We start from the raw sequence: 19,857 nt of genomic DNA on the forward strand, positions 1-19,857 counted from the left end.
CCAGCAAGATACTGTCACCAACCTCCACATTTCTAATGATTTCCAGGTATTTCCCATGTGGCTGCATGTCAACTAGACACTTGCAGAAACTGACAGTCTGCAAGGACTCCTTATACTTCTATTTACTTTCCTTTTTTACTCTTTGGTGAGCTATGAACAGGCTAAGCTCCTTACAGGGGGTCCCCTCGCTCCCTCGGACAGCAGCTCCTCGGCACAACCTCCAAGGTGTTTCCTCCCTCTTCTCTCATTTTCCCACCCCCACAATTGTGTGTCGGGCGCGGCTTCCCAAATGAGCTCCTGTCTTAGTTCTATGTTGAGGACAAACACCCAGGACAGAAGACACCCAAACACATCACAACAGCCCCTGCTCTGATCAAGCCAAAGAGCAACAGAACCATAGAAAAATACACCCCTGCTAGGGAGAACAGATGTCAAAGCAGCAATCCCTCCAGCACACAGCACAAGCTGTTATAAAATGCCAACCACCAAGACATGCTCTTTTGAACCCACGGTAAGCAGGAGCCCCAAGGAGATTAATCAATTCCCAAATCATACAAAGAAAGGTTTGGGGACCATGACAACAATCCTCTCAGCATCAGACAAGATTGGCAGCTTAAATGAGGGGGTATCATCCAACGAATGAGTGTCACCTAGTCCTCCTATTCCTTCAAGGAACCATCTGTGAGTATCTTATTTCTGTGCCAACGTCCACCTACAATTCAGGCCAGTAAACATTAATTTGGGATCAAAGAACATTAATTTTGGATCAAAGAAGTACAATCCAAGGTACTAGAAACCTAAAATTTGTTCCCAAGAAGGATAATGTCAAGAGGTTTTACGTGAGGAAAAGAGGAAGATGAGCCAAATGTTTTTTTTTTTTTTTAAAGTTGATTAGTATTAACAGAATTAGTCTTAGTAATTGGTTATGGATTCTCCAGAAAAGAGGAAGAGGGAACGAAGACTTCTCGGATAATTGCTTAATATTTTTTTCTTTTTATTTAAAAAAATTTGTTTGATACAATTGGATCTGGTCCAGTCCAAAGATCTTTAACCTGGTGAACAGCTCCCAGCTCCATTTTAATGACTGATTAACAGATGTCACCTTTTCAACCTGTGCCCAGGACCTGTGTCCAGGACAGGTAACTGGTCACTTCAGACCATGCCTCTTCAGATTGATATTCAGCACACAGAGGAGCTGTGCAGAGACTGACATATACACACATGATACAGATTAACAAAACACTGGATTCCAAGACGACATTTGTGACATTAGATGGTGGGGATACTTGGTATTGTTGCAAATGGAAGTCACGTTCCTCAGTGGCCACAGAGTGGACAGTGTGTTTCTGTAACTGCCAAAGATGATGACATGAAAGCATCCCATCCCCACACTATTCGGTAATGTGCTCTCACAACAGTCACACTGAGACAAGACTCTATTCTCCACCCCTTACAACCTTCGAGGCCCTTCAACTGCCCTGAAAAATAGAAATGAAATTGACACTGGAGCTCAGAGCACTGTCCCCTGGACATCGAATCACCCCCAGAGGAGAACTACTGGTCTCTAGACAAGGTTTAGAAATTTTTCAATTAGTATTTAACATTTCTTTCTGAAAATTGTCATCTGAATTACCTAAACTTCACGAAGAAAACCTGACATATATAGAAATTTCTATAGATATGTAGATAAGCTTGGACCTTCGACACATGAAATGTATTTGTAAGGCCTGGGATTATTCTCAGTGCTCAGTGAGCACACCCTGCATGGTAAAGACATTCAGTCTTGTCCTGTGTCTCCTGACGATCATTCTGGACTTCCATCGATGGGCTAGAGATGAAAGGTACCAACACAGGTTCTATCCCGTATGCATTTCCTACATGGGCTGGTAAATTGATACAGAGGCAGTAAGAGCTCAATATAGCAAGCTCATCCCTCTGGCCTGGTAGTGCTATGAAAAGATCATACACAAAAGGACTAGACAGAGTAAATATTTCTCACTCAGGAAAAGTACAAGGGAGACGTCTGAGGTAGAGTGAGAGTGTGCTTCCCAATCCGTCCCCTCTGTTCCAGCCATGGAGGCATCTCATGTTTGGCTCCCAAGGGAAAGCCTGACAGCCATCTGCACTTCAGAGTCACATGGCATTAAAAACTTAGAAACACATCTTGGTAGAAATACTCATCATTTGTGTTCATTTTCTTCTGGACCAGGCTCGGTCACAATGTCCCACCCAAGATAAATGAAGGATGAGAAATGCAGGCTGTTGTAGAACAAAAGCTGAATTTAGTGATCACTCACTCAGTTACACTCTGCCACACGGGACCGAGCCCCTCTGTGAGTTCTGGAACATAAAGTGAGGGCTCACTCATGAGAGAAATATTTCTTGCTTTATGCTCATAGGGTCTCTCTCCCGTGTGAATTCTTTGATGCCTGTCCAGGGAGGATTTCTGGTAGAAAGTTTTTCTACATTCGTAACATTCATAACATTTCTCTCCTGTGTGGATTCTCTGATGCCGACTGAGGGTTGATTTCTGATAGAAAGATTTCTTACATTGCGTACATTCATAAGGCTTCTCTCCTGTGTGAGTTCTTTGATGTATAGTGAGCTCTGACAAGTAGCAGAAAGTTTTCCTGCACACTTTACATTCATAGGGCTTCTCGCCTGTGTGCGATCTCTGATGCCTATTGAAGGATGACTTGAGGTAGAAAGTCTTCCTACACTCTTTACATTCATAGGGCTTCTCTCCCGTGTGAGTCTTCTCATGTACAGTGAGGCCGGACTTCCAGTGGAAAGATTTCCTACACTCTTTACATTCATAGGGCTTCTCACCTGTGTGAATTCTCTGATGCTTAGTAAGTTCTGACTTGGAGTAGAAAGTTTTTGTACATTCTTCACATCCATACGGTTTCTCTCCTGTGTGAGTTCTGTGATGTACAGTGAGGGTTGATTTCTGGTAGAAAGATTTTCTACATACTTTACATTCATAGTGTTTCTCCCCTGTGTGTGTTCTCTGATGGACAGTGAGGGATGACTTATGATAGAAAGTTTTCCTACATTCTTTACATTCATAGGGTTTCTCGCCAGTGTGAATTCGCAGATGAACAGTGAGTTCTGACTTCTGAGAGAATGTTTTCCTACATTCTTTACACTCATAGGGCTTCTCTCCTGTATGAATTCTCTGATGTACAGTGAGTTCTGACACGTAGCAGAAAGTTTTCATACATTCATTGCATTCATAGGGTTTCTCTCCTGTGTGAATTCTCTGGTGTCTATTGAAGGATGACTTGTGGTAGAAACCTTTCCTACATTCTTCACATTCGTAAGGTTTCTCACTTCTGTGGCTCCTCTGATGTACCGTGAAGGCTGACTTCCAGTTGAAAGTTTTACTACATTCTTTACATTTATAGGGCTTTTCACTTGTGTGTATTATCTGATGCCTGGTGAGGGCTGACTTCCAGGAGAATGGTTTCCTACACTCTTTACATTCATAGGGTTTTACTCCCGTGTGAGTTTTCTGATGTCTTCTGATGGCTGACTTATGATAGAAACGTTTCCTACATTCTTCGCATTCGTAGACTTTCTCACCTATATGTGTTTTCTGAGATTTACTGAGCTTAGGCAATTTATAGGGAGTATTAACAGATACATTATAGTCAGATTTCCCCCCTAACTGAGATCGCTGGAGGTGAACGAGGTGTAACTTTTTATTGACATCATTCCCACTCTGATTACATTTTTGATGGTCCTCAAGATGAACTCTATGAAGACTTGATTTTGTTGCTTTTTCCAAAAAGGTCTTTCCCCATTTATTACCTCTATCAGGAGTCTCCTCTTTGGAGGCTCGCTCTTGGGCAGTGACAACTGACCTGTCACAGTCTTTCCCAAATCCTTTACATTTATAGCGGGTCTCGCCCCGGAGACTCCTTCTAGGTGGGAATACTATGTTGTTGTTGAAGACTTTCCATTTTCCACTACCATCAAAAGGTCGCTGCCCACTTTGACTCCTGTGGTAAAGACCTGTAAGCTCCAGACACTGGAGGGGTTGCCCACTTACCTCATGGCCCTCAGCTTTCCCATCAGTGTGCAACTTAACAGGCTCCCAAGGGAGAGACATCTCACATGCCTGAATCTCTTCAGGTACCATCACTGAACAGCTTCCATTGCTATTTAAAATCAATTTTGAAACAAGCCCTGAGCTCAAATAAATTTCTGCTCCTAAGTCACTTCTTTCAAAATCGGATGTTTTGCTGTTGGTGAGGGCGACACGCCACAGATGTCTTCTCTGGTTTTCTGGGCTGTTCTCAGGCAGGCCACCCACAGTCTGGACATCTGAAACGAGAAGAAAATAACCATTTCCATAAACAACGAAGCACTTCATGTGAACGCAAATATAAAAATAGACGTCTCTTTCTTATACTAGTGCAGAAATTAAGAACTGATTTTATAATGCCAAAAAAAAAAAAAAAGAATTGATTTTATGATGATTTTTCTCCCTATTCAGATAACATAAAAAAATTAAAATCAGGGCCTCCCCGGTGGCGCAGTGGTTGAGCGCTGGGTTGTGAGGCTGCCCGCAGCCTCTGCAGTGCTGGTTCGATCCCCGGCTGCTCCCCGGCCACCAGAGGAGGGTCCCCCATGGCGCGCAGACCTCTCCTGCTGCCCACTGCTCCCCTCAGCAGTGTACTTTGGTCCTTCTGCCTGCTCTGCTCCCCGCTCTGGCTCTGGTGAATTCTCTCACCCTCCCGCGATTCTGACTGTACCCAGTGCTTGTATAAATAAATAAATAAATCTTTAAAAAAAATTAAAATCAAGACAAAATATTTGGCCAAAATACTTACTTCCTCTGTAATTTCAGATTTCAGCTGAGAGCTTTGCCCCTGGCATTTCTTTTTCCAGTCTTTTTCACTTTTTTTCCCCTTATACTATCTGTGGAGCTCTTGTGATTAACTTTCCTGATGACACAATATTAAAAAATGGCACTATTTTCCTGGATCTGTAACACACTGACTCAGGGGCGGGACACTTGTCTGCCATCTAAGCAGGAATGCCGCAGAGGAATAAGGATTTTGTATCCGCATTTGTGGAGGGGTTTCTACACCCTGGGGGAAGCTGTGGGCATCGGTCGGCTTTCTCAGATACGAGTTAGCTACTCCACATTACAAAAGACAGCTCTCTGCAAATTCCAAATTCAATACTACATCACTAGCTTCTGGAAACACAGCAGAAACACGCCATTTTGTACATTTCCTTGCTGATTTTAGGTTCTGCAACCTATGCTGTGCCCACCACCTCTGAGAAGCCTTATTCTAGCTTATTCTGAAATCAGGATCCCTGACATGCCCCCCTCCACCCCGGCGTCCTGGTTGGTACCAGAGTCCCTACTTGATAATTCACTGATTCTGAAGACTTTTATATTGTATGGGGGAGTTTCTGGAGTCTTTCAGTTACAGTGAAAGTAGAGTTCCTCAATAAATCTGAAGAAGAAGAAATCAAGAAAACCATCCCTTTTATAATTGAAACAAAAAAAAATCAAATACTTGGGAATAAACCTAAGAAAAGAGGTAAAGGACCTATACAAAGAAAACTATAAAACACTGTTAAAAGAAATAGAAGAAGACACAAAGAAATAGAAAGGCATCCCCTGCTCATGGACTGGAAGAATTAACATGATCAAAATGGCCATCCTACCAAAAGCAATGTACAGATTCAATGCTATTCCAAAAAAATTTCAATGACATTCTTCAAAGAAATAGAACAAATATTGATGAAATTCATATGGAGCCACCAAAAACCCCGAATAGCCAAAGCTCTCCAGAAAAAAAAAAAAAGAAGGGAATGAAGGCATCACACTCCCAGATTCCAAACTACACTACAAAGCCATAACAATCAAAACTGCATGGTACTGGAACAAGAACAGACACAGAGACCCATGGAACTGAATAGAAAATCCAGAAATAAATCCACAGATTTACGGTCAATTAATCTTTGACAAAGGAGCAAAGAATATGCAATGGAGCAAAGAAAGCTTGTTCAATAAATGGTGCTGGGAAAACTGGGTTGCTACATTCAAAAGAATGAAGCTTGACTACTACCTAACACCATGCACAAAAACCAACTCAAAATGGATTAAAGAACTAGACATAAGACCTGAAACCATATAATATATAGAAGGAAATATAGGCAAAACACTACATGACATACACCTCAGCAACATCTTTAAAAACTCATCACTCAAATCAGTGATAGCGAAGGCAAAGATAAACAGCTGGGATGATATCAAATTAAAGAGCTTCTGTACAGCAAAAGAGACAGTAACCAAAACAAAGAGACACCCCACCGACTGGAAGAAAATTTTTGCATACAACACTAATGATAAACGACTGATCACAAAAATCTGCAAACAGCTGATGAGACTCAACAAAAACAAAGTAAATAATCCAGTAAAAAAATGGGCAGAAGAGCTAAAAGGGAACTTCTCCAAAGAGGAAGTGCAAATGGCCAACAGGCATATGAAAAAATGTTCAGCATCACTTGTAATCAGGGAAATGCAAATCAAAACCACAATGAGATACCATCTTACACCAGTGAGAATGGCTCATATTTAAAAAACTAGCAGCCCTCCCCTGGTGGCGCAGGCAGTTGAGCACAGCACTGTGAACCTGTCCGCAGCCTCTGCAGTACGGGTTCGATCCCAGCCAGTCGGCGAGAATCCCACATGGCGCGGCAGACCTCTCCTGATTTGCCCGCTGCTCCCCTCAGCAGTGTATTTCAGTAGATCTGCTGTTCTGCTCCCCGCTCTGTCTCTGGTGAATCCTCTCACCCTCCTGCACATCTGGCCTATGCCTTGGTTCTTGTATGCATGAATAAAATAAATCTTTAAAAAATAAAATAAAAATAAATAAAAATTAAAAAACTAGCTACAACATATGTTGGCGAGGCTGCAGACAAAAAGGAACTCTCCTGCACTGCTGGTGGGAGTGCAAACTGGTCCAACCACTATGGAAAGCTGTGTGGAGATTCCTCAACCTGCTAAAGAGGGAACTTCCATATGACCCAGCAATTCCACTCCTAGGTATTTACCCAAAGGACACAGAATCATTAGTTCAAAAGGGTACCTGCACCCCTATGTTTATAGCAGCACTATTTATAATAGGTAAGCTATGGAAACAACCCAAATGCCCCAAAATAGATGACTGGATCAAGAAGTAGTACATAGGGCCTCCCAGGAGGCACAGTGGTTGAGCGCGGGGTTGCGAAGCTGCCCACAGCCTCTGCAGCCTCTGCAGTGTCAGTTCGATCCCAAGCTGCACCCCAGCTACCGGAGGAGGGTCCCACATGGCGTGCAGACCTCTCCTGCCGCCCGCTGCTCCCCTCAGCAGTGTACTTCGGTCTTTCTGCCTGCTCTGCTCCCCGCTCTGGCTCTGTGAATTCTCTCACCCTCCCGCGCTTCTGACTATACCCAGTGCTTGTATAAATAAATAAATAAACAAATAAATAAATAAATAAATAATCTTAAAAAAAAAGTAGTACATATACACAATGGAATATTACTCAGCAAACAAAAAAGATAAACTCATGCAATTTGCAGCAATTTGGATGGAGCTGGAAGGGATCATGCTCAGCGAAATAAGCCAGAAAGAAAAAGAAAAATACCAGATGGTCTCTCTCATAGCAGGAATTTAGAAAACCTAAATAAGGGACCAGGAAAAAGACTAATTATAATAAAGTAAAAATCAAAATCAACAATAAACCAGAGACACACTATGGGGCGGGGGGGGGGGGCAGCGGGGGGAGGAGGGATTAGTCAAAATAGGGGGTGGGAACTGTATGGGGAATATAACCAAGATGAAAATGCATACATTGTGCAAAAATGAAAAATGATGTAAAAAATATATAAAATAAAATAAAATATTAAAAAAAAAAGAAAGTAGAGTTCCTTCTTTGTTTCTTATTATGTTGTGGCTTTTTTTTCCTTTTTATAATTTCCACAAAAGAAAGTGAAAATGCTAACTTGAAATTGCGCTCCCAAAATGTGAGTCCCCCAGTCTAAAGTTCTTGGCTCCAGAGGAGAAACAAACTTTCTCCCCCAGGTAACGCCTGCACCTTTCCCAGGTGAGCAGCCGGCTGAGTCCTGCTCAGCTTCTTGGAGGCTAAGCTTGGTCCACAGGCATGTCCCAGATGTCTCTGCCAGGCCCTAATTGCTGCCCAGGAACCTCCCTACTCCTTCACATCTGAGTGAAAGATTCCCTCACTGGGCCTCCCCCAGTGGTGATGCACACTCTATCCCAACTGGTATCTGCACCTAAAATTTATGTCAAAATGGAAAACACTCGTCTCCAAGTTAAGCTCTACTCAGGCAAACACTTCACATATTATCTCCCTAAAAGTGCCTCCCGAGGTCCATTATTAAAATAATGCCCCCATTGCTACCTCTCACTATGTTTAAACTTTAATTGTGGCTCTTCTTTCACTACTTAACATGTGTATTTACTTTCTCCACCAACAAATTTAAGCTCTCTAAAAAAAGAGATAAAGTAGTTTGATTACGGTTAACATCAGCAGAGGTACAGCAATAAGCAGCGTTGAAAACCTCCCAATTAGCACGTTGGAAGAATTAACAAATGTATGCACAAAGGGCTGGAGCAAACAGATTGAGAATGGAGGAACTGGGGGCAACTAAGAATCTAGAGGCAGGGACCAACACAGGATGAGAAGCTAGGTAGTGACTGGCTTTTGGTAAGTCTAAGAACATCTGCAGTCATTAAGAAAAAAGAGGGAGAGGGCCTCCCTAGTGGCCTGGGGGTTAAGTCTCAGTGCTATCAAGCTATTGGCAGCCACTGCACCCTGAGTTCGATCCCAGGCCAGGGAGCTGACCCACATGGCACAGCAGACCTCTCCTGTCTTCCCGCTGCTCCCCTCAGCAATGGATTGCAGTAGAGCTGGCTTGCTCCCCACTCTCTCTCTGGGGAATCCTCTCACCCTCTGCACCTCTGGCCTACACCCCAGTTCTTCTATGTAAAAATAAACAAAAAAAATTTTTAAAAGGCTTGAAAAGAATAAAGAGGGAGAAATTCATGAAAGGGAGCCTGTTGGAGCATAATAATGAATGAGGCTGGCACATGCAGGCTACCTGCCTAGGGGCTGGTCCTAGATGAAAACATGGTGACAGACAGCTCCACACGGACCATGCAGTGGCGCCCCTCTCCCCAGCCCCCATGCCCATCAGCCCTGACTGACCTGAGAGGCTCCCGTTTGGGGGTGCTCCAACAGTCCACGGCTCTGCTCCTTGCTCCAACCTGACGATCACCTCAGGTTTGGCAACACAACGCCCTGGTGATGAGAAATAATAATGGCTGCCTTAGATCCAGCTGCTGAAGCTTTCTGGCCTCTGAGGTTGGCAACAGCAGAGCTTTAGGTTGTAAAACCACCAGCCAGTTGGAACCTCTTAAAGAGAGAGTTGAACAGTCATTTTTCTTGGCCTGGAATCTGAAATCTGCACAGCCGCTAATTACATGAAGAGTCGCACATCTACCCACGAAGAGCACCATTTTGCCTCTGGCCATTACCAGAGAGTTTGGCTCACCCAGGGACACCAGGCTCCCGTAGGTCTCCAGCATCACGTCCCTGTAGAGGGTCCTCTGAGCGTCGTCCAGGTCCTGCCACTCCTCCCAGGTGAAGCTCACGGCCACGTCCTCAAAGGTCACCATCTCCTGCAGTGGCACATTCCTTATCAATTCAAGGCATCTGGCAGGGTCAGAAGAACTGGATATGGAGGAGTTTATTCTTTAGGTGACCTTTATACTGTATAGAACACACCAGGCCCTGTAGGCTATGCTGTGAGATAAAGAGACATCGCAGCACATGCCAGTCCTCGCATCGACTGTTCCAAGAAGCGTTATTACAGTTATCACTGATAATCTGGAAATGTCCTCATAGCTAAGAATCAAAGAAAGCATAAAATTCTGCTCCTCATAGGGCTGGATAATCTGGTTTAGAGATGTAAGCGTAACGGGTCACAGAAGCGACCCAAACCATGGCCACGGCACGCTGTCAGCTGTGCTGCACTGAAGCCCCAAAGATGTTCAGTTCCTCCTCACGAACCAGTGTTCTCACGAACGCGACCACAGCAGAAGTTAAGGTGTGAAGAGATAAGGACTTGGCCCACCTGTGGCCCCAAGACATGCCACATCCCCCCTACACTTCCAGCAATGGATACATACAAGTAAGTGTGCCCTGACAGAGGGAAGCCAGCCCTCTTCTTACCCCACAGAGGATGGGGAGGGGGAGGGACAGACACAGGTGTCAGTCACATGATCAGATTTGCCTTTTCACAGCGATCCCCTGGTAGGAGGCTGAGGAAAGGCTTAAAAGAGAGAAGCCAGGGAGAGAGGATGACCCATGCTGAGGTGCTGGAGCAAGAGGAACATAGAACAGGAAACTAATCCTAAAACAGAAACGGAAAAATACCAAGGAGCAGAGCTCGCTGTCAGTAGGGTGAACAGGACTCATTGGCAGGTGCTCTGCGTAACCAGCTTGGCGGGCACTGGCCCATGGAACCGGGAAAAAGGACAAAGAATCTGGCAGCCAGAGTGAGATCTTGAACCTATCATCCCTGAAGCTTCGGTGGTCAAGCACACGAGAAAGGATCATCACAAAGTGGCTCCTGCATCTGCAAATCAGGAGAGGACTCTGCCGGCTGCAGGCACGGTTGGGGAAGCATGACAAGGCCGGAGGAAACAGAAGTCATCAGAGTGAGGGAAATGGCTGGAGGACACCTTAGATATTTATAGAAAAGGAACAAGTGGAGATTTGGAAGGAACACTCACATTTAAAGACACATGGAGTGTCTCTCTGCTCTTCCGGGTCCTATAACCGCCTCGTCCTGCGCGGGGCCGGCCCATCCCTGAGACACTTCAAGTCGGTGTGACCAGAGGTGGCTGGGTCAGGCACGGGGTCACCAGGCCTGCTTTCCACTGGCCGCCCTGCCTTGTACATACCATCAATAAAGCATGCTGTACCAGCCAAAGAAAGAAAAAGAAACAGAAACAGACCGTAATGATAAAGAATTTTTGAAGAGATTATGCTGGAAATAAGAAAGCTTCAGTATTAATATTCATATTTCTGTGAAGAAAATCCTAAGACCATCCACATAGATGTTGAGTAGGAATCCATAAAGATAACGTCCCATGGGCCTCCCTAGTGGCACAGGGGTTAAGTCTCTGATATCAAGCTATCGCTAGCCACTGCAGCCTGAGTTTGAACCCTGGCCAGGGAGATAATCCACATGGCGCAGCAGACCTCTCCTGTCTCCCCGCTCTTCCCCTCAGCAGTGTATTTCAGTAGATCCACCTGTCCTGCTCTCCAATCTCTCCGGGGAATCATCTCACCCCCTGCACCTCTGGCCTATACCCCAGTTCTTCTATGCATAAATAAATAAATCAAATCTTAAAAAAAAGTTTCTTTAAAAAAAAAAAAAAAACCTTCCCATCTGTAATGACTCAAATGTGACTATCCAGGGGTTTTTGTTTTGTTTTGTTTTGAAGATTTATTTGTGCACAGAAGAAATGAGTATGGGCCCAAGGTGTAAGGGGATGACAGGATTTACCAGAGACAGAGTGGGGAGCAGGACAGGTGGCTCTACTGAAATCTACTGCTGAGGGGAGCAGTGGGGAGACAGGAGAGGTCTGCTGTGCAGTATGTGGGTCAGCTCCCTGGCCAGGGATCAATTCAGGCCTCAGCCACGAGGGAGGCCCAAGAGGGTTAATTCTTAACATAGGTAAATGTACGTCTTAACCATAAGTGAGAACCAGCTTATTCCTTTTTTCCCCCCTGATTTAACAGAAATAATCTATTAACAATAAAGGTTCATTGGCTCAGGCAGCACAGTAAAAGCTCTCCCTGTCTTCAGGCAGAAAATTCTTTTATTGTCCCATTTGGGGAAAAAAATAACTGAAACCAGAAGAAATTGGAGGAATTTTTTAAGGTCAGAATTTAGGCCCGCTGAATGGAGCAGACGAAATCAGAAATCTGCAGTACTCTCTCCATTCCAATCAACTGTAGTGCATCCAGTATTTGTCAAAGGTCATATGATTAAAAACAGCACTTAATTCTTAGCTTAGCAAGTGGAATGTGATGAGATTAATTAAAACATGAAGGATAATATTTTTAGTAGTTATGTTGTATTAGAAGTCTCGTATCCATGATTTATCTACATGCCATCATATTTAAGAAGATATCAAGTTATAAAGGACTACAGAGACAATCTAGAACAAAACTTTCTTCTGAAGATAAAAGAAAGTGAATTCTGTGGACATTGGAAAAGCTTCCTCAGAATCCAGCTACCAAAAGCATAAGAAAGGAAACAATTTATACAATCACAGTAACTTTAAAGATAGGTTATTTTTTTTAAAGACTTTTTATTTATTTATTTTTAAAGATTTTATTTATTTATACAAGAACTGGGGTACGGGCCAGAGGCACGGGAGGGTGAGAGAATTCACCAGAGACAGAGCTGGGAGCAGAATAGGCAGAAGGACCAAAGTACACTGCTGAGGGGAGCAGAGGAGGAGACAGGAGATGTCTGCCTTGCCATGTGGGAATCTCCCTGGGAATCGAACCAGGGCTGCAGAGGCTGCAGAGGGCTTCACAGCCCTGCACTCAACCTGCTGCGCCACCAGGGAGGCCACTTATTTTTGTTTATTTATGCATAGAAGAGCTGGTGTGCAGGCCAGAGGTGGGGGTGGGAGGGAGAGGATTCACCAGAGACAGAGTGGGGAGCAGAACAGACAGCTGTACTGAAATACACTGCTAAGGGGAGCAGCAGGGCGACAGGATAGGTCTGCTGCATCATGTGGGTCAGGTCCCTGGTCCAGCATTGAACTTAGGCCCTACTGGTGATAGCAGTACTGACTTAACCCCTAGGCCTCCAGGTAGGCCCCAGATGTTATTTAGAACTTCAGTAATTTCTGCAAGTTCAGATAATTGAAATGAAATTTAAAAAATCAGAAACAAAACTTTGAGATTTTTTTTTAGGTGAAAATAAAAATTTAGATGAAGTGGGGAATTTTTTTTTCCAGATACTTAATGACAACACAACATCTGACCCTTAGTTTTACAGAAAAGTTGCACATAATGTACATTTTTGGTGCTATACTGTGGCAGGAAAGGTTTTCACAGACCTGTTACCTTGAATTCATTTCCTCATGGTTTGGCCTTTTAGCCATAAGGAAAACAGTATAAATTATGCAGGAATTCAAAGTACTTCTCCACAGGCGATTACCTACTTGCAACAATGTCATCTGGTGAAGCCCCTGGGTTAGTCTGACAGTTGCACATGGCTTTGCCAATAACCGGAACAAACCACCAAAAAAGTGAATGAAGTCATATTAAATCAAACAGCCTCAGTCAACACACTACATGACTACAGGCTCATCTGTGATCCAGGCAACACCAGAATAGAAACTTAGTGAATAAATCCACCCAGATTGCAGAACACTAAAATTTCAGCAAATAAGTGTCTGCCCTCTTTTCTTTGAAATCCAGAGGTTCTAGGTTGGTTCACCATTCAATAAAGCTAACTGGTACATCTAAGCCCCCCAAGCTCAATGCTTGAAACAAATTAAGTGAGGGGAGAAAGGCTTGATTGACGCCCCAAATACAACAAAAAGCATCACAGCCACATGTAGAACTTTAGAAAAGCATAGGAATGTCAAGTGGTTACCCAGGGAGAGGTTACTGGAACAAAGGAGGACCGTGCAGATCATAACGCAACTGTCTGCAGGTCTGAACAAGATGCTTTCAGTTTTTAAAATCATAAATGCGTCCATGCACGCGTTGCACAGGGCTTTCTATTTTGAGAAATCAGTTAGCTGTAACAGTCTAATTTTCCTGCTAGAGAACAGCCTCAACTGATTGGAAGAAAACGATATTCAGCAGAAACCCTTGTATCACGAACCTCGTTTAATGTGTAATGAAATCAGACAGAGCACGTACTGGCCTTGCCCCGACCTGGCCAGTGGCCCCGAAATTCCAACCACCTCCCCGCTGCGTCCAGGTCCAAGGCTCACACCTGCACCCGAGCCCAGCACCCCGACACCCCGCTCCCTCCCACCCCGTGTCCCCACCAGCCCTCGAGCACCCCCTCTGCGCCCTGCACCCACGACTGAGCAGCACTTCCGCTCCCTCCCCGACTGTGTCCGAGCGTCGGGGCTCCCCCGTCACTCCGACCCGCACTCTAGTCCCTCGCCCATCTTCCCGCTCCCTCCCGCCCCGTTTCCGCCGGCCCGGGCCGCCCCTTCACAGTCTCCCCGCGTAGACCTTCCGCGACGACCCGGCCTGAGCAGCGGCGGAGGCCCGCGGCGGCGCCGGATGTTGACGGAAGCGCGCGGCGCCGGGCTGCGCCTGCGCAGAAGGAGCGCAGAGCCGGCGCGGGGCAGTCGTCACCTCGGGGCTGCGCTTCCCACGGGCTTCTGCGCGCGCCCTGCGGACGCCAGCGAAGACTTTTTGTTTATTCTGTCTCATCACCCTTGTCCCGAGACCCGAAGTGATGTTGGGGGGGGGGGGCGGACCCATCGGGAAATATGGAAATGTATGACTGAGAGTAGGGAACAGACCCCCTCCTGCCGTTCCTCCCTCCCTGCCGCGCAAGGAAAGGGCTTCTAAGGCGGGGAGGATTGAACGAAGCTCATGGTTCAGAGAACTGCTTTCTGGGCCAGGACGGAAAGTGCATGAAAAGACTCAGCAAGGTCCGTTGGGGTGGACAGAGCTGACCCAGGTCCCCCCCCCCAGTACCCTCCTGTGAGCGTCCAGAGGAATTGGGTAGGGGTGCGGAGGACGATCCTAAAGACACCTAGCACAGACCAAGATGACAGGAGGGTCCTATTCAGATTATGTGGCATCTGGCAGCCCCCATTCCAGAGAAAGAAGCTGCTGACACTTCAGGGCCCAGGGTTGGCTGATGCTGGATCCAACATCCCAAGAACACCTGCCCTGGATGCATGTGCTTTGCATGTTTTATGATTGCCCCCACGGGGCCTCGCTGGTGGTGCAAGGGGTTAAGCACTGCACTATGAAGCAATTCGCAGCCTCTGCAGCACGAGTTCCATCCCAGCCAGCCAGGGAAAAACCCGCAGGGCAAGGCAGACCTCTCATGTCTTACCTGCTGCTCCTTTCAGCAGTGTATTTCAGTCGATCTGCCTGTTCTGTTCCCCACTCTGTCTCTGGTGGATCCTATCACCCCCACATCTCTGGCCTGAATCCCAGCTCTCGTATGCATAAATAAATCTTTCAAAAAAAAAAAAAAAGATTGCCCCCACGAATGATTTTATTTCTATGCCGAATAGGAAGACAAAGTCAATGACCCAACCATACCAAATACAAAGAATCGCTTAGGTACAGAGAACAGCTGGGGTGTGAGCAGAGTGGAAAGCATTTGGGATTTGGGTCAAATGGGAAACCTGGGGGTGGATGGAAACTACTTTTGGGGGTGATCACAATTTAATGTCTATAAGTATCAAATTAGAATGAGGGGGGCCTCCCCGCTGGCGCAGCGGTTGAACGCTGGGTTGCAAAGCTACCCGCAGCCTCGCGGCACTGGTTCGATCCCCGGCTGCTCCCCGGTCACCGGAGGAGGGTCCCGCATGGCGCGCAGACCTCTCCTGCCGCCCGCTGCTCCCCTCAGCAGTGTACTTTGGTCCTTCTGCCTGCTCTGCTCCCTGCTCTGGCTCTGGTGAATTCTCTCGCCCTCCCGCGCTTCTGACTGTACCCAGTGTTTGTATGAATAAATAAATAAGTAAATCTTTAAAAAAAAATTAGAATGAGGGCCTGCCTAATGGCTAATGCTGGAGCTACAAGTTCACCCACAGATACTTCAATTAGTGCCCTAAAACACACTCAAATCAGGCCACAGCATATAAAGGTGCTAGCAACAGAAAGCCAATCATTACCTCCCTGAGGAAACCTTGAAGAGCTGCAGACTCTGACTTGGCCGGCTTTTAAGAGTGCCAGCCCTGTAGGACTGCATAAAGGAGGTCAACAATGAGGTAGTGCCCAGCCCCCCACAACCATGCTTCCCAGATACTCAGTCAGACAAAGAAGCAGTGTAGCTTGAGTCCCCATTTTTATTTATTGGAGCCAAAGGGGCAGGAGCAGCCCTGTATGTCATCAGTCTTGCTTTGTACAGTCCTCATGTCAGTTACAAAGAATAACCCAGAACATGGAACAAGTGGGTCCCAATGAACAACACAAATTCTTCTCAGTGGATGCAGATGACAGCAAACTAAAGAATGAAGGTCCAGACTCCTAAATGAAACATTCCACTATAAAGCTGCTTAACATGAACATCTGCACGATTTTCCACTTGACTAAGTAGTATTTCCCTTTGTAATGCATGAAATCATGATGGTATATGATGCTGGGGTTTACACTGATTAATAAACACCTCAATTTTGAGGGAAAAAAGGGGGGGCAACATCACCTTAGCTAGCTCTGCACCCACACAACCCCTTGATTTAAAAGGTACTTGCAAGGCCTCCCTGGTGGCTCAAGGGGTTAAATCTCAACATTATGAAGCTGTCTGCAGCCACTGCAGCACGAGTTTGAGCCCTGGTGATGGAGTTGACCCACAAGGTGCAGCAGACCACTCCTCTCTCCCCACTGCTCCCCTCAGCAGTGTATTTCAGTATATCCGCCTGTTCTGTGCCCCCCTTCCACTCTGTCTCTGGTGAATCCTCTCACCCGCCGTACCTCTTGCCCACACCTCAGTTCTTGTGTGCATAAATAAATAAAAAGTCTTTAAAAAGAAAAAAAGAGGACATTGTGCCTGTGGACTGTAGGACTGTAGGGTCAAAATCAACCTTTTTTTTTTTTTTTTTTTTTTTTTTTAAAGATTTATTTTTATTTATTTATACAAGCACTGGGTACAGTCAGAATCGTGGGAGGGTGAGAGAATTCACCAGAGCCAGAGCGGGGAACAGAGCAGGCAGAAGGACTGAAGTACACTGCTGAGGGGAGCAGCGGGCGGCAGGAGAGGTCTGCGCGCCATGTGGGACCCTCCTCCGGTGGCCGGGGAGCAGCCGGGGATCGAACCGGCGCTGCAGAGGCTGCGGGCAGCTTCGCAACCCAGCGCTCAACCGCTGCGCCACCGGGGAGGCCCTCAAAATCAACCTTTAAGCAAAATGAACATTCACATTCTCCTAGGCTTGGAACCTTAAACCTAAATTGCGTTTTTTTTTTTTTTGTTTTGTTTTGTTTTGTTTTGTTTTGTTTTTTATACAAGCACTGGGTATAGTCAGAAGTGCAGGAGGGTGAGAGAATTCACCAGAGCCAGAGCGGGGAACAGAACAGGCAGACTTACAAAATACACCGCTGAGGGGAGCAGTGGGCAGCAGGAGAAGTCTGCGCACCATGTGGGACCCCTCGCTGGCGACCGGGGATCGAACCGGTGCTGCAGATGCTGCGGGCAGCTTCGTGACCCAGTGCTCAACTGCTGCTCCACAGGGGGAGGCCCTAAATTGCATATTGACATAAGCAATGAAGAGGTCAGTGCCTGACTCTAGCAGTGATAGGCGTTTCACTCACCCAGAGTCACCAGGCTTCCATAGGTCTCCAGCATCACGTCCCTGTAGAGGGCCCTCTGAGTGTTGTCCAGGTCTTGCCACTCCTTCCAGGTCAAACTCACTACCACGTCCTCAAAGGTCACCATCTCCCGCAGTGGCACCATCTCTTCAAATGGAGGCAGTATCCAGAGTCAGAAGACCTAAAATCTGAAAGCTCCTTCTTTCGTGGCTGTTGTATCTTGTATGGGTTGCATCACGTTATTACAATGTACTGTGAGGTAAAGAGACATCACAGTAAACATAGCCTGTCTCTGCATTAGCTCATCAGCTAATTGCCCTTCTATATAGAAATGGCCTTGTTGCTAAGAACAAAAGGATAAATAAAATTCTTTTCCTCTGAGGTTCTTATTATCTATTTTAGAAACATATATATGAAAAAATACTTGGAAGCCTAGGGGTTGAGTCAAGGCGCTATCACCGAGATGACCTAAGTTCGATGCCCAGCCAGGGAACTGACCCACAGAGTCAGCAGACCTCTCCTGTCTCCCTGCTGCTCCCCTCAGCAGTGGATTTCAGTAGATCTGCCTGTTCTGCTCCCCACTCTGTCTCTGGTGAGTCCTTTCACCCCGCACACCTCTGGCCTACACCCCAGTTCGTCTACACAAAAATAAAATTTTCTAAAAAAGAAAATACTTTTGGGCCTCCCCTCGTGGCGCAGGCGGTTGAGCGCTGCGCTGTGAAGCTGTCCAGAGCCTCTGCAGCTCCAGTTCGATCCCCGCCAGTCAGCGAGGGTCCCACATGGCGTGGCAGACCTCTCCTGTCTCGCCCGCTGCTTCCCTCAGCAGTGTATTTCGACAGTCTGCCTGTTCTGTTCCCCACTCTGTCTCTGGTGAATCCTCTTACCCTCTTGCACATCTGGCCTGTACCCCGGTTCTTATATAAAATAAATAAATCTTTAAAAAAAAAAAAGAAAAAAAATACTTTTATTAAAAAAAAAAAGTACCCGAATGAAGTAAAAGATTTGTCAACAGCTGACTCAATGTTGACAGGGGTCAGAAAGGAGCAAATGTAGCTATTTGGGCCCTTTCCTGGTGACACATGGGTTAAAGTCTCAGTGCTATTTCATCTTTAAAACAAAAAAAAGCAATGAAAACACAGATTTCCTACTGATATATCAACATGTAATGGTAAGAATTGAGTTTAAAAATTTTAGATTTATTTTTATTTATTTATGCATACAAGAACTGGAGTGTAGGCCAGAGGTGAGGGGGCATGAGAAGATACACCAAAGACACAGTGGGGAGCAGAACAGGCGAATCTACTGAAATCCACTGCTGAGGGGAACAGCGGGGAGACAGGAGAGGTCTGTTGCGCCATGTGGGTCAGCTCCTAGCATGGGGTTGAACTCAGGCCATAGAGGTGATAGTGCTGAGTCTTAACTCCCTAGGCTACCAGGGAGGTCCAAATTCTATGAGATTTCTGTTGCAATCTGGGCATCTCACCAGTCGTTAACGTGCTCATTTTACAGATGCCCAATCCAAATGTCATACAGGTTGTTAACTTGCCCATGTTGCCTCCTGATCAAACAGGCACTGAAATGCAGATGTTCATGCTCTACACAAACACCTTGGCCCCCTGACATCCCTATGGTGTTGGACTCTCAGTATTAAGACTCCACACCACCCAGCTATGGAGGCTTTTGGAAACACAATGTTAGCACTACCTATCTAATTCTGAGGAAGTATTGTCACAGAGACATCTCCATAAAAGAGAGAGGTACCATTTCCCATCATCCCTAATTAACCAAAGGGGGAGCTGAGAAGCTCATAGAAGTTATGTAACACAGAAAGTAGTTGGGTTCTGGGGAGAGAGCTCTGGAACCCATGGCCCAGCTTGCACCTGCTATTGCTTCCGAGATCAGACGAGATCGGGAGTGTTCAGGGTACACCTACTATTGCTAAGCAACATGTGGAGGAAACACAGGTAGAGACAATTGAAATAGACACTTGGGTGAGAGACATTGGGGAGCCTGACAAGGGCAGATGCTATCTTGACAGCTTATCTCCTTTTCGTCAGGTACAATTTAATAGGCTTCACTAGGTAAGGTGGATGCATAAGTTGCCATGGGAACAAAGCCATAAGATCAAGAGCAGAAAAACCACCCAAGATCCAGGAACACAGTGACAGAGCCAGGACATGTTTCTGTGTCCGAAGCCACCATCCAAGACCAGACATTGCAGCTGGTAAACTGGTGCCCCAATTTAAAAAGGCTGGAAAACAGTATAAAATAGAGCGTCAAATA

General features: G+C 45.9%; 1 protein-coding gene across 1 annotated transcript in view; it reads right to left on the bottom strand.

Annotated features, from left to right (window-relative positions):
* The window catches only part of LOC119248717 (neurotrypsin-like), a 36,348-nt gene extending 22,264 nt beyond the window's left edge, over positions 1-14,084 (bottom strand). Inside the window, exons 1-4 of the mRNA XM_054697527.1 lie at positions 10,827-14,084; positions 9,584-9,710; positions 9,238-9,330; positions 4,055-4,329 (exon numbers count right to left, since the gene is read on the bottom strand). Coding sequence (XP_054553502.1) covers positions 4,055-4,329; positions 9,238-9,330; positions 9,584-9,710; positions 10,827-10,901 — 570 coding nt within the window. The 5' untranslated portion in view covers positions 10,902-14,084. The remainder of the gene's footprint in view (positions 1-4,054; positions 4,330-9,237; positions 9,331-9,583; positions 9,711-10,826) is intronic.
* Positions 14,085-19,857: the final 5,773 nt, after the last annotated feature.

Source organism: Talpa occidentalis, unplaced genomic scaffold (assembly GCF_014898055.3).
Source record: "Talpa occidentalis isolate TD23 unplaced genomic scaffold, MPIMG_talOcc4v2.1 talOcc4.17, whole genome shotgun sequence".
NCBI classification, from domain to species: domain Eukaryota; kingdom Metazoa; phylum Chordata; class Mammalia; order Eulipotyphla; family Talpidae; genus Talpa; species Talpa occidentalis.